The 16,729-nt window shown below is 37.9% G+C and overlaps 2 protein-coding genes across 3 annotated transcripts in view; one reads left to right on the top strand and one right to left on the bottom strand.

Moving 5' to 3' along the window:
* The window catches only part of LOC306654886 (uncharacterized protein C15orf39), a 381,506-nt gene that overhangs the window by 240,460 nt on the left and 124,317 nt on the right, over window positions 1–16,729 (bottom strand). The gene's annotated exons all lie outside the window — the stretch shown is intronic.
* SIN3A (SIN3 transcription regulator family member A) overlaps window positions 1–16,729 on the top strand; it is a 60,932-nt gene that overhangs the window by 30,430 nt on the left and 13,773 nt on the right. For both annotated transcript variants that reach the window (XM_079128866.1, XM_079128865.1), the window contains exons 9-16: window positions 1,349–1,438; window positions 4,017–4,135; window positions 4,724–4,934; window positions 5,426–5,542; window positions 8,258–8,496; window positions 10,198–10,381; window positions 11,326–11,899; window positions 13,998–14,167. In XM_079128866.1, the coding sequence (XP_078984992.1) occupies window positions 1,349–1,438; window positions 4,017–4,135; window positions 4,724–4,934; window positions 5,426–5,542; window positions 8,258–8,496; window positions 10,198–10,381; window positions 11,326–11,899; window positions 13,998–14,167 (1,704 nt within the window). The remainder of the gene's footprint in view (window positions 1–1,348; window positions 1,439–4,016; window positions 4,136–4,723; window positions 4,935–5,425; window positions 5,543–8,257; window positions 8,497–10,197; window positions 10,382–11,325; window positions 11,900–13,997; window positions 14,168–16,729) is intronic.

Below are 16,729 nucleotides of genomic sequence, written 5' to 3'. Positions count from 1 at the left end.
AATCTCCAAGGGCAGAGCCTTTGGGCTATAGCAGAGAGAGGCTTTAAGCTCTTATAAGTAACCCATCACATGATGCATCTTGTTACAGTAAACATTGATGGTATATCTACAGAAAACTTAAGCTTGCTACCTTTCTTTGATGCAATGCAACTGTAATAGGGAGAGGAATAAATGTATGTAATGAATGTTGAAATCTTACATGAATTCTTAAGCTATGTGTAATATGGCAAAGATAAACATGTCTGCACAATTTAATTGTAGAATCACAAAAACTCGTGAAATTTCTCATAGTAAGAGTTGTCTGGTGAACAAGTGACTTGACTCTAAGGACTGACACAGTAGGTGTTGTCAACAGTTTTGAAGGACTCTAATTTTTTTTAAGTGTTTGTAATGGTTCTCCTTTTGATATCAAGTTGAACATAGTCATGATTTCTTTTTTCACTTCAGTAAACGGTTATTAGTTATATGGGTATTGAGAATCAGCTTAGTAGATAGGCTCCACTCTTGGATTTATTTTCCCCATACTTGATGGTCTGCAGGTGGAAACAATTTGTTGGGAGCTTACAATTCCCCACCTGCTTTCTGTAGGTAGCATGAACAGAGAGGCTGTGGCTCCTATGAACGTGAGCTCTGAGGTGGCCAAGGTAAATGTGCTGCTTCTCACAAAGATTGTGCATTTCTAGTGAGAAGTGGGTTTTTAAAAGTAAATTCTTGGACTGTGAGTACCTAGCATGTGTGAGACCTTTGGTTCAACTCCAGCACTGAGGAAAGTTTTGACAGCTATAGCATAGCCTGTTCATTCCCTTTAAAATAATATTAAATTAGTCTGAGTGGATATTGCTGATGAGATAGTTAGTCCTTCTGTTAGGAAAACAAAGTTTTTTTTTTCATGAATTTTTACATTGCAATATTATTAAAGGTTAAAAACTGATTTTTGTCTACCCCAAGCAACATATACCATAACCTTTTTTATAAACAACCTCTTCTCAAATGGTTGGAAAAGAAGGCAGTGGCATTAGATTAGAAATTAAGTTACTTTTGGCCTCTGGAAAAAGAAAGGATATTCTGAAACTTTTCCACAGTAATGCTGTGATCATTTCTGGAGATAACATTTTGGGGTAGTAGAATGATTTTGTATGTTTCTGATGGAGAAACAAATTGACAGGCAAACTAAAATAGAAAGTACAGTAGAAATCTTTTAGGGTATGAAGTGAGTTAGTGACGTGACTTCTCATTCATTCCAGATTATTCATTAGCAGTAGTTTCAGTAATGGAACCATTTAACAGAGATGAAAATAAAAATCAGAGAAGTTCCCTTTGAGTCTTACATATCTTTCTTCCTTTGCAGAAGAAACCTAAACTGCTCAGCCTAAAGGATTCTTCTATGGCAGATGCCAGCAAGCATGGCGTTGGAACTGAATCATTATTTTTTGATAAGGTGAGTAATGGATGAATATGTTAGTTATTAGCTCTTAATGACAAAGGAGAATCACTCCATTTCCCAAGAAGGCTTTATATTTTCAAAGTCATCAAACTGATGAGGACATTCTATTTTTCATTGTCTTTTCAGTGCTGGGGATTGAACCCAGAGCCTTACACATTCCTATGCAAGCATTCTACCATTGAACTATACCCCCAGACTGAGGTCTTTCTAGTTTTTAACTGGGTCCTTTCTGTTGGCTACTGTTAGTACTGCTAGAGAAGTAATAGCACTGTCTCCTTTGGTTTTGTGAAGCAGTTTTTCTCAAAATGCAGCATTTTCCATGGCGGAAGAAAGCCTTTTAGAAATGCATCATGTTCCCCTCAAAAGAAGGTGTTGGGCACTCTCTCTCATAGCTAGCCTGGTTTGTACAATGGGAAGTATTGGTTCCAGCACAATTTTTGAAGATTTAAAATGACTTTGGGGGGGGGGGGGGTGAAAGGGATTCTGGGGATTGAACCCAGAGGTGCTTTACCACTGAGCTACATCCCCAGTCCTGTTTAATTTTTTTTTTTTTTTTTTTTTTTTTTTTTTTTTTTAATTTTGAATCAATGTTTTCCCAAGTTGCTTAAGACCTCACTAAATTGCTGAGACCTCGAACTTGGAATCCTTCTGCCTTAGTCTTCTAAATTGCTAAGATTACAGGCATGCACACTGTGCCTAGCAACTTTTTTTCCCTTGTGGTGCTAGGGATTGAACCCAGTGCCTCACACGTGCTAGATGTGTGCTTTACCACTGATTTATTCTCCCAGCCCTAAAATGGCTTGTAATCTGATTGCTGTGAAAATTGTTTGCAGTAAACATATATAGTGTTATGGGAATTCTGATTTAATGTTTTCAAAGATTCCCAGGCAGAATGGAGATTACTGGTGTAAACTGTCTTGTGTGGTATCTTAGTCTGATTCTTCTCCTATAACAGCTTCCTTTTTGCAGTCCAGCTTGGTGATTAGCAGTCAACTTTGAGTAGGGTAGCTGGCAACTATTGGGCTTTTTACTGGCAGGAACCTGCCTGAATTGATCTAGTAGTGATTAATCTCATCTTGTACTTGGTTTTTGTAGAAAGGCAAATGATCTGGTACCTCAAGATTTCTTTCTGTCTCTGTGCATGTGTGACCTCTCTGGCAAAAGAGTAGTACTATTTTTTTAGAACTTTTAATAAGGGATATATACTTAATGTGTTTATGAAATAGGTGGCGCTTGCTTTAAAATTCAGTGGTAAAAGAAATGAATATAGATGAAACAGTTTACTACATATTGATCATTGAGACTGAGTGAGTATATAGGGTTCTTTAGACTTATGTTTGCTTTTGTATGTCTTTAGAAGTTAATAAAAGCAAATTTGTATAGTACAAAAAGTACAGTACACTTATTTTTAGCTTTTAAAGTCTATATTCCATATAATGTCTATTGATAGACAGTTATGAAAAGAATAGAAAAGTCTACAACTGGGTTTGTTAATAAAGTACTTGGTTTGGTGGCAGTCTACAATCCCCATCAAAAGACCACAATGCTATTTACTTTTTGGAACTGAAACTCCAAATTGGTCATCTATTTAGGTTAGTTTTACTCTTGTCTGTGCCATTGAACATCTTTAGGTTTTGGGATGTAAAAAATATTCAGCTGGGTGTGGTGGTGCACACCTATAATCTCAATAATTTAGCAAGACCTTTTCTCAAAGAGAATTTTTTAAAAAATGGGGATGTGGCTTAGTCGTTAAGTGCCCCTGACTTTAGTCTCCAGCACCAAAAAAGTAAGTAGATACAATGTTCAGTATTGTAGAGGTAGAAAAAGGATCAGGTTAGAAGACAGAAATATCTTAATTTAAAACATCATCATTCAAGATTACTTGAGTTTGAAAACAGTGTTGATAGAAATTCTTGCTGCCATAAACAACCTGTTAGGAAGGACTTAGGTAGTGGCTGGAGTAGTAGCTCAGTGGTAGAGTGCTTGCCTAGCACATGTGAGGGACTGGGTTTAATCCTCAGTACCCACATAAAAAAATAAAGGCTGGTGAGATAGCTCAGTTGGTAGAGTGCTTGCCTTGTAAGCACAAGGCCCTGGGTTCGATCCCCAGCACCAAAATAAGTAAATAAATAAATAAAGGTATTTTGTCCCATCTACAACTAAAAACATTAAAAAAAAAAAAAAAACTTCGGTAAGTTTAAAGTAGCCTGGAGAAGCACACATGTAAGAATGTATATTCTAGGATCTTTATTTTTATTGCAGAAATTTTAAAACATGTGAGAGAGTAAAATGATCCCTCCTGTGCCATCCAGCTTCAGCCCTTTCTAACTTGTGTTTTCTCATCTACCCTAGTATATTTGGAAACAGACACCAGGTGATATATTATTTCATCAATAAATATTTTAGTAAGATGACTTCTTTTTAAAAAATAATCATTACATCTTTAAAAAACTAGCATTGATTCCTTAATATTATCAAATATTAGGTCAAAATTTCCCTAATTTTAAAAAAGTAGTTTAGGTCCTTGAGTCCCCATGTAACCACTTTTCTTCTGTTTGTTTCTCTCCATAAGGTGCGAAAGGCTCTTCGGAGTGCAGAGGCCTATGAAAATTTCCTGCGTTGTCTTGTTATCTTTAACCAGGAGGTGATCTCTCGGGCTGAACTTGTGCAGCTAGTCTCTCCTTTTCTGGGGTAAGTGAAGTGAGGACTTAACCCCTAGTTCTGATTTGGAAATATAATGGTAATTGATTTGTGAGAGTTGTATGATAAGGCAAAGTTGATTTAATTGAGCTGAGTCCGTTGACTCAAATGCCACTGTCAGGAGTTCTAAGAGATACTCTAGTCTGTAGAGATTAGAAAATAGGCAGTGTGTGCCCTGAAATATTTATCTACTAATGGTCAAGACTAGTGGTCTCCTGATTCTCTAACAAAGTGCTTGATGTTTATAGAGACAAATCTCTCCCAGGTTCTAGAATCTTGACCATATTTGACAACCTAAGAATTATGTGAACACTGAAGCAATATTCTTGATCAAAAAAATGACTGAGTATTGCCTAGTTTTGGTGCAAATCTTCCATTAGTACCTTAATTGATCTGAGAGCATTTTATAAGGAAAGGGGAAACCAAATGCTTAGAATTGGTGTTTCTTAGGAAGTAATTACCATTGGCATTTATTTCTGGTAGCAGAGTTCTGACCCAATACCAAATAGTGATAGTCTTACCTCAGGATTATTGTACGAGGGCTCTAATTGCTTACCAGGTTTTGGTTTGATTCTTCAGGAAATTCCCTGAATTATTTAATTGGTTCAAAAACTTTCTGGGCTATAAGGAATCTGTACATCTGGAAACCTTTCCAAAGGAACGAGCCACAGAGGGCATTGCCATGGAGATAGATTATGCCTCTTGTAAACGGCTTGGCTCCAGCTATCGAGCCTTGCCCAAGAGTTACCAGCAGCCCAAGTGTACAGGACGGACTCCTCTCTGTAAAGAGGTAAGGATCAGCCCTGAATCCAGCTTCCTTCAGAAAATAGCAGTGGTACCATGGTTTAAGAATTTTTCTAAATGATGGAATTAAGAACCTTCTCTGAGCTGGGCACAGTGGCTCATACCTGCAGCCCCAATGACAGGAGGCTGAGATGGGGATAGCAAGTTCAAGACCAGTCTCAGCAACTTGGCAAGACCCTGACTCAAAAAAAATACAAAGAACTGAAGATGTAGCTCAGTAGTATAGCACCAATCCCCAGTGCCCAGAAAAAGAAAGAAAAAAGAAACTTCTGTGTCCTTTTAAAAAAATTTTTTTTTTTAGAATTAAAATCAGAACCTTTTGCTTACCAATATCCCTATGTAAACTTGGTAAAGGTGAAATTTGTGGATTAATGTTAGTTATTTCTTTCTCTCCCCAGAGCTTTGTCTATCTTTTAAGAATGCTTAATTGCCAAAAAGCTTTTGTTAGGTTTACAGTCACTATTTTTCTACCCAAAGGTTTTAAATGATACCTGGGTTTCCTTCCCATCATGGTCTGAAGACTCCACCTTTGTCAGTTCCAAGAAGACTCAGTATGAAGAACATATTTATCGTTGTGAAGACGAACGCTTTGAGGTATACACTCCTTTGTCAGATGAAGTTTGGAAATAGGAGATGCTAAATTAAAAGGGTATCTTAAATATATCTGTGAAGTTTGGCTCATTTAAGACCAGAGAATCAGAGGCTTACATTCTTCTTTGGTAAATGCTTATAGTGATACTAGCTATGCTCTATGCATTTTTTGTATGTAATAGTTAAAAATTTTTATGGTAAATGTGACTTATCTAGGCCACGTTAGCCTTTCTAAAATCGTATGTTGACAACTAAATAATAATCCTTTAAATTTTGAATGGTATTTTAATGATAATATTGTGTTTTATATAAATCTGTAAAATTAGTATCTTAAGGCCTATATAGCTTTCTTGAAGCAGTTTTGAAATGATTTATTTTAAGTACTCTGCCCATTGTTATGCTTAGCTTAGTATCTTGGCATATAGCAAACCAGTTCTGTGAGAACTGGAATTCTGCCGGGTGGGGTGGCGCACGCCTGTGATCCCAGCGACTTGGGAGGCTGAGGTAGGATTGCAGGTTTGAGGCCAGCCCCAGCAATTTAGCAAGGCCCTAAGCGACTTAGTGAGACCCTGTCTCAAAAAGGGCTAGGAATGTGGCTAGTGGTTTCATGTCCCTGGGTTCAATCCCAGTACAAAAAAACAAAACAAAACAAAACTGGAATTCTTCACTCATATATTTTGTGTTGATTTGGCTTCTTTTGAAAGAAAGTTAAGATTGGGGACTTTGTGTTAAAGTAGTTGGGAAGGAGTGAGTTGGAGTAAATTAATGAGTTGGTAAAATGCCATTATATTAGGAGGGGCCTGCGGAAATGGGGCTCAAATCTCCATTGATCAGATTGAAGTTTGCTTTACTGATGCCACCGCCAAGGGAAGTAAGTATGTCTATAGAGGAAAAATTAGGTATATGCAGGCTACTGTACTTATTATATTGAATTGACTGCCTTTGCTTAGTCATGTGGATAGGAGATATCTTACTCTTTTTATATCCATACTGATTTAACTTTTGCTGGTTTTCCCCCTTCAGTTGCTTCAGCTGTTTCCGGTTTTCTTTTGTTGTTGTTGTTGTTGTTTTAAAACAAGGAACCATATACTACCTGGCCACTGGCAAGTGGTTAGTCATCTTTGGCTGTAGCATTTATGAACAGTGTCAGTCATTTGCAGAAAACTAAATCATGATGGGTCTTAACTTCCATGGGGTTTTGTGTTTTGCTTTGTTTATGGTACTGGGGATTGAATCCAGGACCTTGTGCATTAGGCAAGCACCCTATCTACCACTGAGCCACATCCCCAGCACCCATGGGGACTTTCATCAACCTATGTTAGCAAGATCTGATGACTTTGAAAACATAAGTGCCAGCAGTTCATTTACAATAGGTTGTTCCTCTTCTTTCTCAACTGGTATGCTTGCAAATGAGAGGCAACATCTTCATTTTCCATTATGACTATAAGGGCAACAGAGAAGGAAGTGTGGCTTGTGTGTGTGTGTGTGTGTGTGCGCTTAAGATTTGGCAGAATGAGCTAGTTTGAAGGAGTGTTGCAGTGCAGACAACTTCCAAATCTCAGTGACTTGTAAAAACAAAAGACTTCGTTGTCGTGCTGTGCTGTGCATTCATGTTTAACAGTGGATTTTGCTCATAAGAATTAATTGGAGACCCATACTGACAGTGCTATCATTTTGAATAATGCTATTTCCTAGAACAAAGAGAGATTAGTAGCACCTCACATACCTAAGTGTTCCAGCCTAATAATAATAAACATTACTTCTTACCTCATCACAACTCATCTACCAGAGTAGTTATCTGGCCCTATCCAGTCACACAGGAGCCAGGAAGGTTGCAGGTCTGGGGGCTAGAAATACTTGATGTCTATTGCAATCCCAAAATAAGAAAATTTAAGGAACACTTCAGACATTTGTTTATAGTCTCTTGAAATTGCTCATTTGCTTTTTTAAAAAACTTCTCATTTAGAGATTCTTATGTTAAGCTTAGGAAAAGGGCACTTAAATGTTGCCAGAACAGACTGGGCTGTTGCCTGAAAATAAGTGCCACCAGCTCAGTAACAATTTAAATGGCTACCCACAGATAGAACATGAAACTCCTAAAGAAGTGATAGTCACTGCACTTAGTAATACTGGATGTATAAAAACAAGACTGTTGAAAGTGTTTTCTGCATATTTAAATATTTCAGGTTGAACCTGTAAAAACTTAACTCAGTCACCTGTGAAGTTTTCTTTTCCCTTTTTTTAATTAATTAATTAATTTATTTATTTATTTTGATTACTGTTTGTAACAGGTCTTAGCAATTTAGGAAAGTTCAGAGGAAACTCAGTAAAATTGCCTATTAAATCCCTCTCACCTAACATTAGCAATCCTAAGCAGAGCATACTGTGCTGGTGGTGGTAATGATAATAGGAGTAATAACTACTACTCCCTCTTTATTGGGTGTGTGTGTGTGTGTGTGTGTGTGTGTGTGTGTGTGTGTGTGTGTGTAGTGATGGGGATCTTGGCTATTTCTTATGTGCCAGACATTGTGTTCAACACTTTACACGGATCATATAATTTATTCCCAAAAAAACTCATGAGAGTACTAGATGCTTTAATCCATTTTTGGCTAGTATGGCAGTCAGGATTCAAATCCAGGGAGTTTTGACTCCCTACTTTATTCACCCAACCACTGCTCTGTTGGTTTAGATCCTGAACACCTTTGTCTTCCTCTTTAGCTTGATGTAGTTTTAGAGACCAATCTGGCAACAATCCGGGTTCTAGAAGCAATACAGAAAAAACTTTCTCGTTTGTCTGCTGAGGAACAAGCCAAATTTCGCTTGGATAACACCCTTGGGGGTACTTCGGAAGTCATCCATCGAAAAGCACTCCAGAGGATATATGCTGATAAAGCTGCTGACATCATTGATGGTCTGAGGAAGAATCCCTCCATTGCTGTTCCTATTGTCCTTAAAAGGTACCCAGGCAAATGTGTCCTTCATGCTTTAGACTGTTTCAGTGTCTCATTAAGTAAAGCTCTTAACTTTCAATCTTAATTGTCCCTTGAGACCTCCAGTTTGCTCCAGCCATGGTGTTGGAAATCAGGTGCACAGGGCAGGATAGCAGAACTTCTTTTGTGGGTTCTGTATAACCAATATTAGAGAACAAACCTTGAAAATTCATAGTGGAGTGCTTTGTACAGTTGAGGGGTTTTATCATTTTAAGTTAATGAATTTAAAGAGATGGGGTCTCACTATGTTTCCTAGTTCAGCATCAAACTCTTGGGCTTAGGTGATCCTCTTGCCTTAGCCTCCCAAATAACTAAGACTACAGGTGTGCACCTTGGCCATCTTTGGGGGTATTTAAAATATAGAAAAGAACAAAAAAGGAAACAAGCGCCCATTTTCCTGCCACTAAGGATTAATATCTTAGTTTAATTTTTTTTGGGGGGGGGGGGCGCGGTACTGGGGATTGAACTCATGAGTACTAAACCACATCCCCAGCCCTATTTTATATTTTATTTAGAGATAGTGTCTCAGTGAGTTGCTTAGCACCTCACCATTGCTGAGGCTGACTTTGAACTCTCTATCCTCCTGTTTCAGCTTCCCGAGCTGCTGGGTTAGTTTAATTTTTAATAAGAAAAATCACTGTCATTGTAAATTCCAATACATGCTCATTATGAAAAAAGGACCTTGTTTACCATTTTTTACCAAGAATGCCTTACTTATAGCTAACAAGCTTTCATGTCAGACTTGGGTGTAAAGAAACTCACACCCACCTAAGTCCAGGCATCAGGCAGGAGGTGAGAGAATGGGCTGAGCCAAATGTGCTCTAAGTCTGTGGCACTCTTGCCCACACTGATTCTTTTGTTAATAACTGGCTCGCCTTTCAATGTCACCTGGTGAAAGTTAATTCTGGTTTGCTGCACAGTTTAGAAATACCCAGCTTTTTGTTTTTCAACCTAGGGTTCCCTGAAGAGCTGACACAAATTGATTATTCCTCTTCTTACCAGTAGCATATAACTTCTGACTTTTGAGACATAGTGTATTCTTATAGTGTTTTTTGGTTTTTATTCTTCTCTTACAAAGCATTAGAATCAGTTGTTCTGGTCAGAACTTTGCAGACTGTCCAAAGGAACATTTTTGTGCACATTCTCTGCTCTTGGACTTTGTATTTCCCTTAGCATTAGTAAGCATTCTGAGAGTCATGCTGCAGAGAAATAAGTTTAACTTGGTTTTAGCTGGCCAAGGAAGAGAAACCTGTTTTCAAAGAATGCTTAAAGATGTACTGTAGAGTGCCATATTGTGGAGTGTTTTCTTTTTCAAGTTTTTATTTTTTCGTGGTGTTGAGGATTGAGGCCTAGGTCTTGCACATGCTAGGTAGGTGCTCTGTCACTGAGCTACTACACCTCCAGCCCTGAAATGCTTTTTGAGAATTAACTATTCTGGGTAAGATTTATGACTTGGAAAAATTACTTCCCCAAAGCAAGTTCTGAATGAGTATTTTTCTTTTTTAACAAAGTTCAAGACTAGTTTGATAACATTTATTTCAAGTTGTCAGTAATCTTGACAGACCTTGCATCTTTGACTTTTGAAAGGAAGTAAGCCTGGCATCTTCTTATTTCTAAATCCTCTGAATCCCCACATATTGTTTCCACCCTTCTTCTGACCCCCACTAGGTTGAAGATGAAAGAGGAAGAATGGCGAGAAGCTCAGAGAGGCTTTAACAAGGTGTGGCGAGAGCAAAATGAGAAATACTACTTGAAGTCTCTGGACCACCAGGGCATCAACTTTAAACAAAATGACACCAAGGTCCTGAGGTCTAAGAGTTTACTCAATGAGATTGAGAGTATTTATGATGAGGTGAGCTGAGAGTTTTACATCTGAGGAAACTCCAGTCTTTATGTTCAGCATAGCTTTGATTTCTGGGAATTATCTTATAGGAAAGTGAGACCCTCCGAGATCTACCAATTCTTGATTCATGGCTGACTGCCATACCCTTTTATATTCCTGATCCATTTTAAACTTAAGCCTTACCTTATACCTACAATATCACTAGTTTCCTAATCTACCATCCTAGTTTCAGATTATATCTCCTGCCTTCCTCCTCTCACTTCTCCCACCATCTATTTCCCTCAAGCAATGCCTTGTATTCGTATTTATATAGACTATCTCAACTTTAACCACAACCTAAGAACTTATCTTTGCCCTCCAAACTCTTGGTAATCCTTGTTTACTCAGGACACTGAGTAGTACTATAAATAGTACTAGGAGCTAAGATACAGAGATGAATAAGAAATTAATCCTTTGATTAGTTCACAGTCTTAGGAAATGGATAGAAATATAAAATAAATGTAATACAATTGGTAATTCCTAGAAGTTGTGTGTTCCTGAGTTTTAAAAATAAATTCAATAATAAATGAGCCCTTACATGATCTTAATTAACCTTGTTTTGTCAACATTGTTATATTATCACCCTCCATGCCCCTACCCCAAAATTATTTGAAAATCAGTCCCAGTCCTCATATTGTATCCTGCATAGATACTAATCCAGAATTATAAAAGGTGGTTCTAATTCTATCCCATTGTCCCTATAAATCATCAAAGTCTATAATGTACTCATATTTTTGCATCAAACACATCTTCACATTACCTATTTGTTTCTGGAAGAGGCACAAAAATTGTTGTTAAGGTCCTTAAGTTTAGGATTAGATAATCACTGTGGTTGTTAATAGAATGTACTGGTATATAGTCTTGTAGGTTGGTTGGTATAAACATGTCACACATACTTTTGTCTCTCCCGTCAGAGGCAAGAGCAGGCTACAGAAGAAAATGCTGGTGTACCTGTTGGTCCACACCTTTCACTTGCCTATGAAGACAAACAGATACTAGAAGATGCCGCTGCTCTGATTATCCATCATGTGAAGAGGCAAACAGGCATTCAGAAGGAGGACAAGTACAAAATCAAGCAAATCATGCATCATTTCATTCCAGATCTGCTCTTTGCTCAGAGAGGTGATCTTTCTGATGTAGAAGAAGAAGAAGAAGAAGAGATGGATGTAGATGAAGCCACAGGAGCAGCCAAGAAGCACAATGGTGTTGGGGGCAGTCCCCCTAAGTCCAAGCTACTGTTTAGTAACACAGCAGCTCAGAAGTTAAGAGGGATGGATGAAGTATACAACCTCTTCTATGTCAATAACAACTGGTATATATTTATGCGACTACACCAGATTTTGTGCTTGAGGCTGCTGCGGATTTGTTCCCAAGCTGAACGGCAAATTGAAGAAGAAAACCGAGAGCGAGAGTGGGAACGTGAAGTGCTGGGCATAAAGCGAGACAAGAGTGAGAGCCCTGCAATCCAGTTACGGCTCAAAGAACCTAGTGAGTGCTTAGACTGTTGGTTCACAGAGGATATGTGGGGTTGGGGACCTTATTACCTAGATAGACTTGGAACTGCTTTCTTTTCTGTGTAGAGTACAGGCCTTATTTGAATTAGGTTCAAATCCTACCTCTGCAATTTACTGATTGTGTGCCTACACTTAATCACAATGAACAATGAATCTATTTACTTTGTAAAATAGAGGCACTAATTGTTACCTTATAAGGGTGCTAGGAAATTAGAAAATATGCATAGCACATTGCTTGGATCATAGTGAATCAGTGGTTGGTACTATGGATACACCAGGGACAGGAGATCAGATGCCATCAGTTGCTAAACTGTTAAATCTCTGGGTTACTGCATAATATATAGAGGACAGAGACTTCAATTTCTCTCCAAGAAAGAACATCAGTTCCTAGTTTTTCATGGCTAAAACAGATGGGAATTTTCTCAGATGTTTTTGAATGGACTTCTCTTTAGTGGGGTTCATAGCTCATTCCTTGTAAGCAGAAAAGGAGATTGCAAGACGAGGTGGTGTGAGGCACAGCAGAATAGGAATAAAGATAGAAAATTCAAAAGAAGGAAAATAAGGGAGGGTTAATGAAGCTACCATATGCTTTTAAGATATTCTGTACTGCCTATTTCCAGATAACAGTTCAGTTCATAGATTATGTACTTGACCTGTGAGCCAAAACTTTTTCATGAGGCCTTTTTTCTGGGTTCTTCAGGAAATAGAAAATCTGAGGAATGACTGGTGGTGGTGATGGTGTTTTTTATGATGGGTGCTATTGTAGGATTCATGTGTATGGCCCCAGTTTTCCATGTATTGAAGACCTAATAATACTGGAAATTAATTCTGAAAGCCCTTATCTGGATTAGTCTTAGCTTCAAAAAGATAGAATTTTGGGCCAAGTGTAATGATTGCTTCTGCTTGGATTGAAATTAGGTTTAATGGCCTGATCCTGACTTAAGACCTGACTTAACCTGGTTCATTCAAAGCTTACATAGTTTTGTCTTAAGTGATGATGCCACCCCTCAAACCGATCATACTCTGGGATGAAATTCAAGCCAGTTGCTTGTTTTGCATAGTATTTGTACTGTTGTGCTTGTCTGTAATGCTGCTTCCATCACACTTCCAATAAATGGAGATAGATTCAGTTTTTCTTTTAGCTTTATTCACCTGTACAAATGCTGCAAAACCGTAAAGGAGTTCTTTTTGCAATTTTTTTTTTTTTTTTTCATTTTAGTCAATCTTTTTGGAAGTGCAACATGTATACAAAAATGTAAACAAATCAGAATTGTACAGCTCAGTAAGTTTTTCCAGTGATCACCTTTGTGTTCAAGAAAGAGAACATAACCAAGACCCCAATAGCCTCTTTGTGCCATTATCTTAATTAGAGATTAGGTTTTGAACTTTAAGTAAATGGGGCTTAATTTAGTAAGCTCAAGAGGGCTCTTTTACTGTTCTTTGTGCCCTGTGCTAGTTCCCAGATGTCTCTTTAGCAATAAGATTCTTTCTAGCTAGAGGCTGAAGTGATTGATGTGCAGCAACTACAAATCATTTAGTGTAATTTGTGAAGTACAGTGTTGCAGATCCATTTTTAAACAAAAGGACTTTGACAAATGCAGATTATTTCATTATTCATAAGAGGATTTAATTTGTACTCCTATTGAAGTGGTTTCCCAGTGCTAGTGTTAAGATGGTGTCTGTCTTTTCTTGTATGTATTTTACGTGTTTCATTGAAATACTTTATGAGCAAATGATCATTGTGAGGAATGCTTTGCAGACTGGAGTGCTAACTTCTTTGAAGGCTTCTCTTCCCTAAAATAGTTTGTCCTATCATGCAGAGCCCAGCAGTGCTGTAAAGTATCTTTCTGGCACAATCAGAAGCTAGAAGTCACTGTTGAAGTTGCAGAGTCACTGTCCTTTCATAGCCAGCAGTGGTGATTATAGCCACCTGTCAGATTTCATCTCTGTCTGCAGTGGATTGGATGGATGTTTTGAATATCTGTTTAGGCCAGCTATGGGATTTTCCCTGCCCTCTGTCCTTGATCTTTTCTTAGCAGGGTAAGGCTTTACCTATCCCATCTCTCCCACAGTGGATGTTGATGTAGAAGATTATTACCCAGCATTCCTGGATATGGTGCGAAGCCTGCTTGATGGCAACATAGACTCATCACAGTATGAAGATTCACTGAGAGAGATGTTCACCATTCACGCCTACATTGCCTTTACTATGGACAAACTTATCCAGAGCATCGTCAGACAGGTGAGGGTATGGTGGAGGTTAGTGCTGGTGTGGGAAGAAGTTCTTACCTAAAGGTGGATCAAGCATAGAGAAAAAGGCAAGATTTCTGTAGGAAAAGGAAAGGCAGCTTGCTCACATAACATTATTTGTGAATGCATAGTTCTGAAATGGAAAAGGCAAGGTTAAGGTAGTCTGATTTCACGTGTTAACAAAGTATGGTTGATCCAGCCACAGATTTGGCTCCTTTATTCCTATTGTGCCCTCACAGTGGTGTACACCTTTCTCGGACCCTTGCTTGCTGACCACATGTAGAGATTGCAGAGATCCTAAGGCCAGCTCCCTGTCCTCCTGTTCCTCCTCTTTTTCTGTGAGGAGCAAGCAGTCTGTAACATTTCCTCTTCCATGGATGGTAATTCTGTGTACTTCCTTCATTTAATATGTGAAGTTCTTTTCACAAGAAGGGTTGCATATAAAATCTTTTACAATATCCTGCCCACTTCACCCATTTGAGTTTCTCTCTACATTAGGTGTTTGATTAGTTTTGTGTTTTGTTCTTGAAAGTTTGTAAATATGTGGTTCTTTACAACAATGATATCTTTATAATAAATACCTTGTAATGTGTGGTCAGGTTTTTCTTTGTCTTGAATTCAGAGCTTCCAGAGGAATAAGACTCTGTGGGTACATAACTTTTTGGAAAGTAAAGACCTAGGAAAAGCAAATAGTAAATTCTAATTCTAGAACCCACACTGCCACTATAGAAGGAAAAGGCTTATTGCTCAGTTTTGTCTTGGGATAAAAGGTCGAATCCTTTGTAAAGTTACCCATATTTTTGTCTTCATTTTGGAAAGATGCATGCCTCTGTACTCCTCCCACAATATCCAAAATTAGGTAGAAAGCTTCGTATGACTGAATCTTGGGTCACAGAGAAAGTTGTTATCTTCCTCAAAGTAGAAGAAGCTGTTGGACCTTACTATAATGTGACTGACTGACATCATTACATAGATAACAGTCAGCTATGCTCATAATTTCTGAAAGATAAACTACCAACCCCTTCTATATACATAAAATAACAATACCAGTTACCCTATACTTATGTTTCTGCTTACAAGTTTTGCTTTTGCTATAGCAAGGAACAGTCTTTGGTAACCACCAGCACAACTTTAAAAGAAAGCCATTAACACTAGCTTTTTATAAGCCTGAGATTAGTTTTTAAAACAATAGATATAATTAGTCTATTTACTAGAAGCATTTGGTTATGATTTTGAGTTGATAACACATACTGTCTCAACCCTTTTTCTTCTTCTTCTTCTTATTCTTTTTTTTTTTTTTTTTAAGGAATCATGTTTTCTTAAGAACACCCCAAATCAGTGAGTTTTTAAAGCCGTGTGTTTCTCATCTTGACTCCTCAACTGGAAGCATCTCTTCTCTCATTTTCCTTTTCTCTCTGTGTGTTCTCCCAGAGTTATTTGCTAACTAGAGGTAGAACATATGTTTCATTGTCAAGCCATACATTTATCTTACTTTTCCAGACTGATTTTAGAGGGAATAGTTGTTAAGTATACAATAGGCAGTCTCACAGAACTCAGAATACGTTCATACCATGTGAGGGCAAGACTGGGAAGTTTTTCTTCTCTCATGGATCCCTTCATCCTGACCTTCTGCTTCATTCTCATGTTTCTCTACAGATGAATATTCAGCATGTACTCTAGCCTTTTCCAGTCCTCTTACACTTGGCAGAGAAGCACCTTTGGCCCCAGCCTTTCATGTAGCTGCTTCTCTGTAAAAAGTCAACTGAATATTCTCCTTGTGTCATTTTCATATTACCAGGAGAGAATATGGCCAGCCTTCAGGGGTGGAAAAAAGTGGGGGTGCCCAGTTGTCTCTGGATTTGTAGTGCTGCCTTTCCAAAGATTCAGGGTAGGGCCAGATATTCAAAAAGAGAATATGGAAAGGGACTCAGTGACTTTTTTTTTTCCTGGTACCAGAGACTTAATCCAGGGGTGCTTAACCACTGAGCCACATCCCTAGTTCTTTTTTATTTTATTTTATTTTGAGACAGGGTCTTGCTAAATTGTGTAGAGCCTTGCTAAGTTGCTAAGGCTGATGTTGAATTTGAGATCCTCCAAGCCTCCTGAATTGCTGGAATTACAGGCATGCACCACCACACCCAGCTAACTAACATAGTCTCTTTCAATGAGAAAGTAATTAACTGAAAGTGTTTGCATGATAGTTAAGAGATCATGCTTTGGATATACTTTTTCACCCTGCTTTTTAAATTCTCTTATATACTGTGTATTAAGCTTTTCATTATGTAATCAAGTAATAGTAAGTGTTATTTAATGATGATATCAGAATCCTTTATATGGACTTACTGTAATTTATTTAATCATCTGCAGTTGCTCTTTCTTCCACCCTTGAATCACTCATTCTTGTGTCTGTCCTATGTCCAGTTATCTACAAATACATACTTAACATTTTAAGACCATTTAATGTTAAAAATGAGTTGTCATAGCTACACTTAAAAAAGAATATATTTTCCTAAAAATTGAATGAGTCAGTGGTTATGAGAATTTAAAAGAAATT

Source organism: Sciurus vulgaris, assembly GCF_902686455.1.
Source record: "Sciurus vulgaris genome assembly, chromosome: 2".
In the NCBI taxonomy this organism is placed as follows: domain Eukaryota; kingdom Metazoa; phylum Chordata; class Mammalia; order Rodentia; family Sciuridae; genus Sciurus; species Sciurus vulgaris.
The sequence above is the reverse complement of the archived record's forward strand: the minus strand, read 5'-3'. Positions and strand labels throughout refer to the sequence as shown.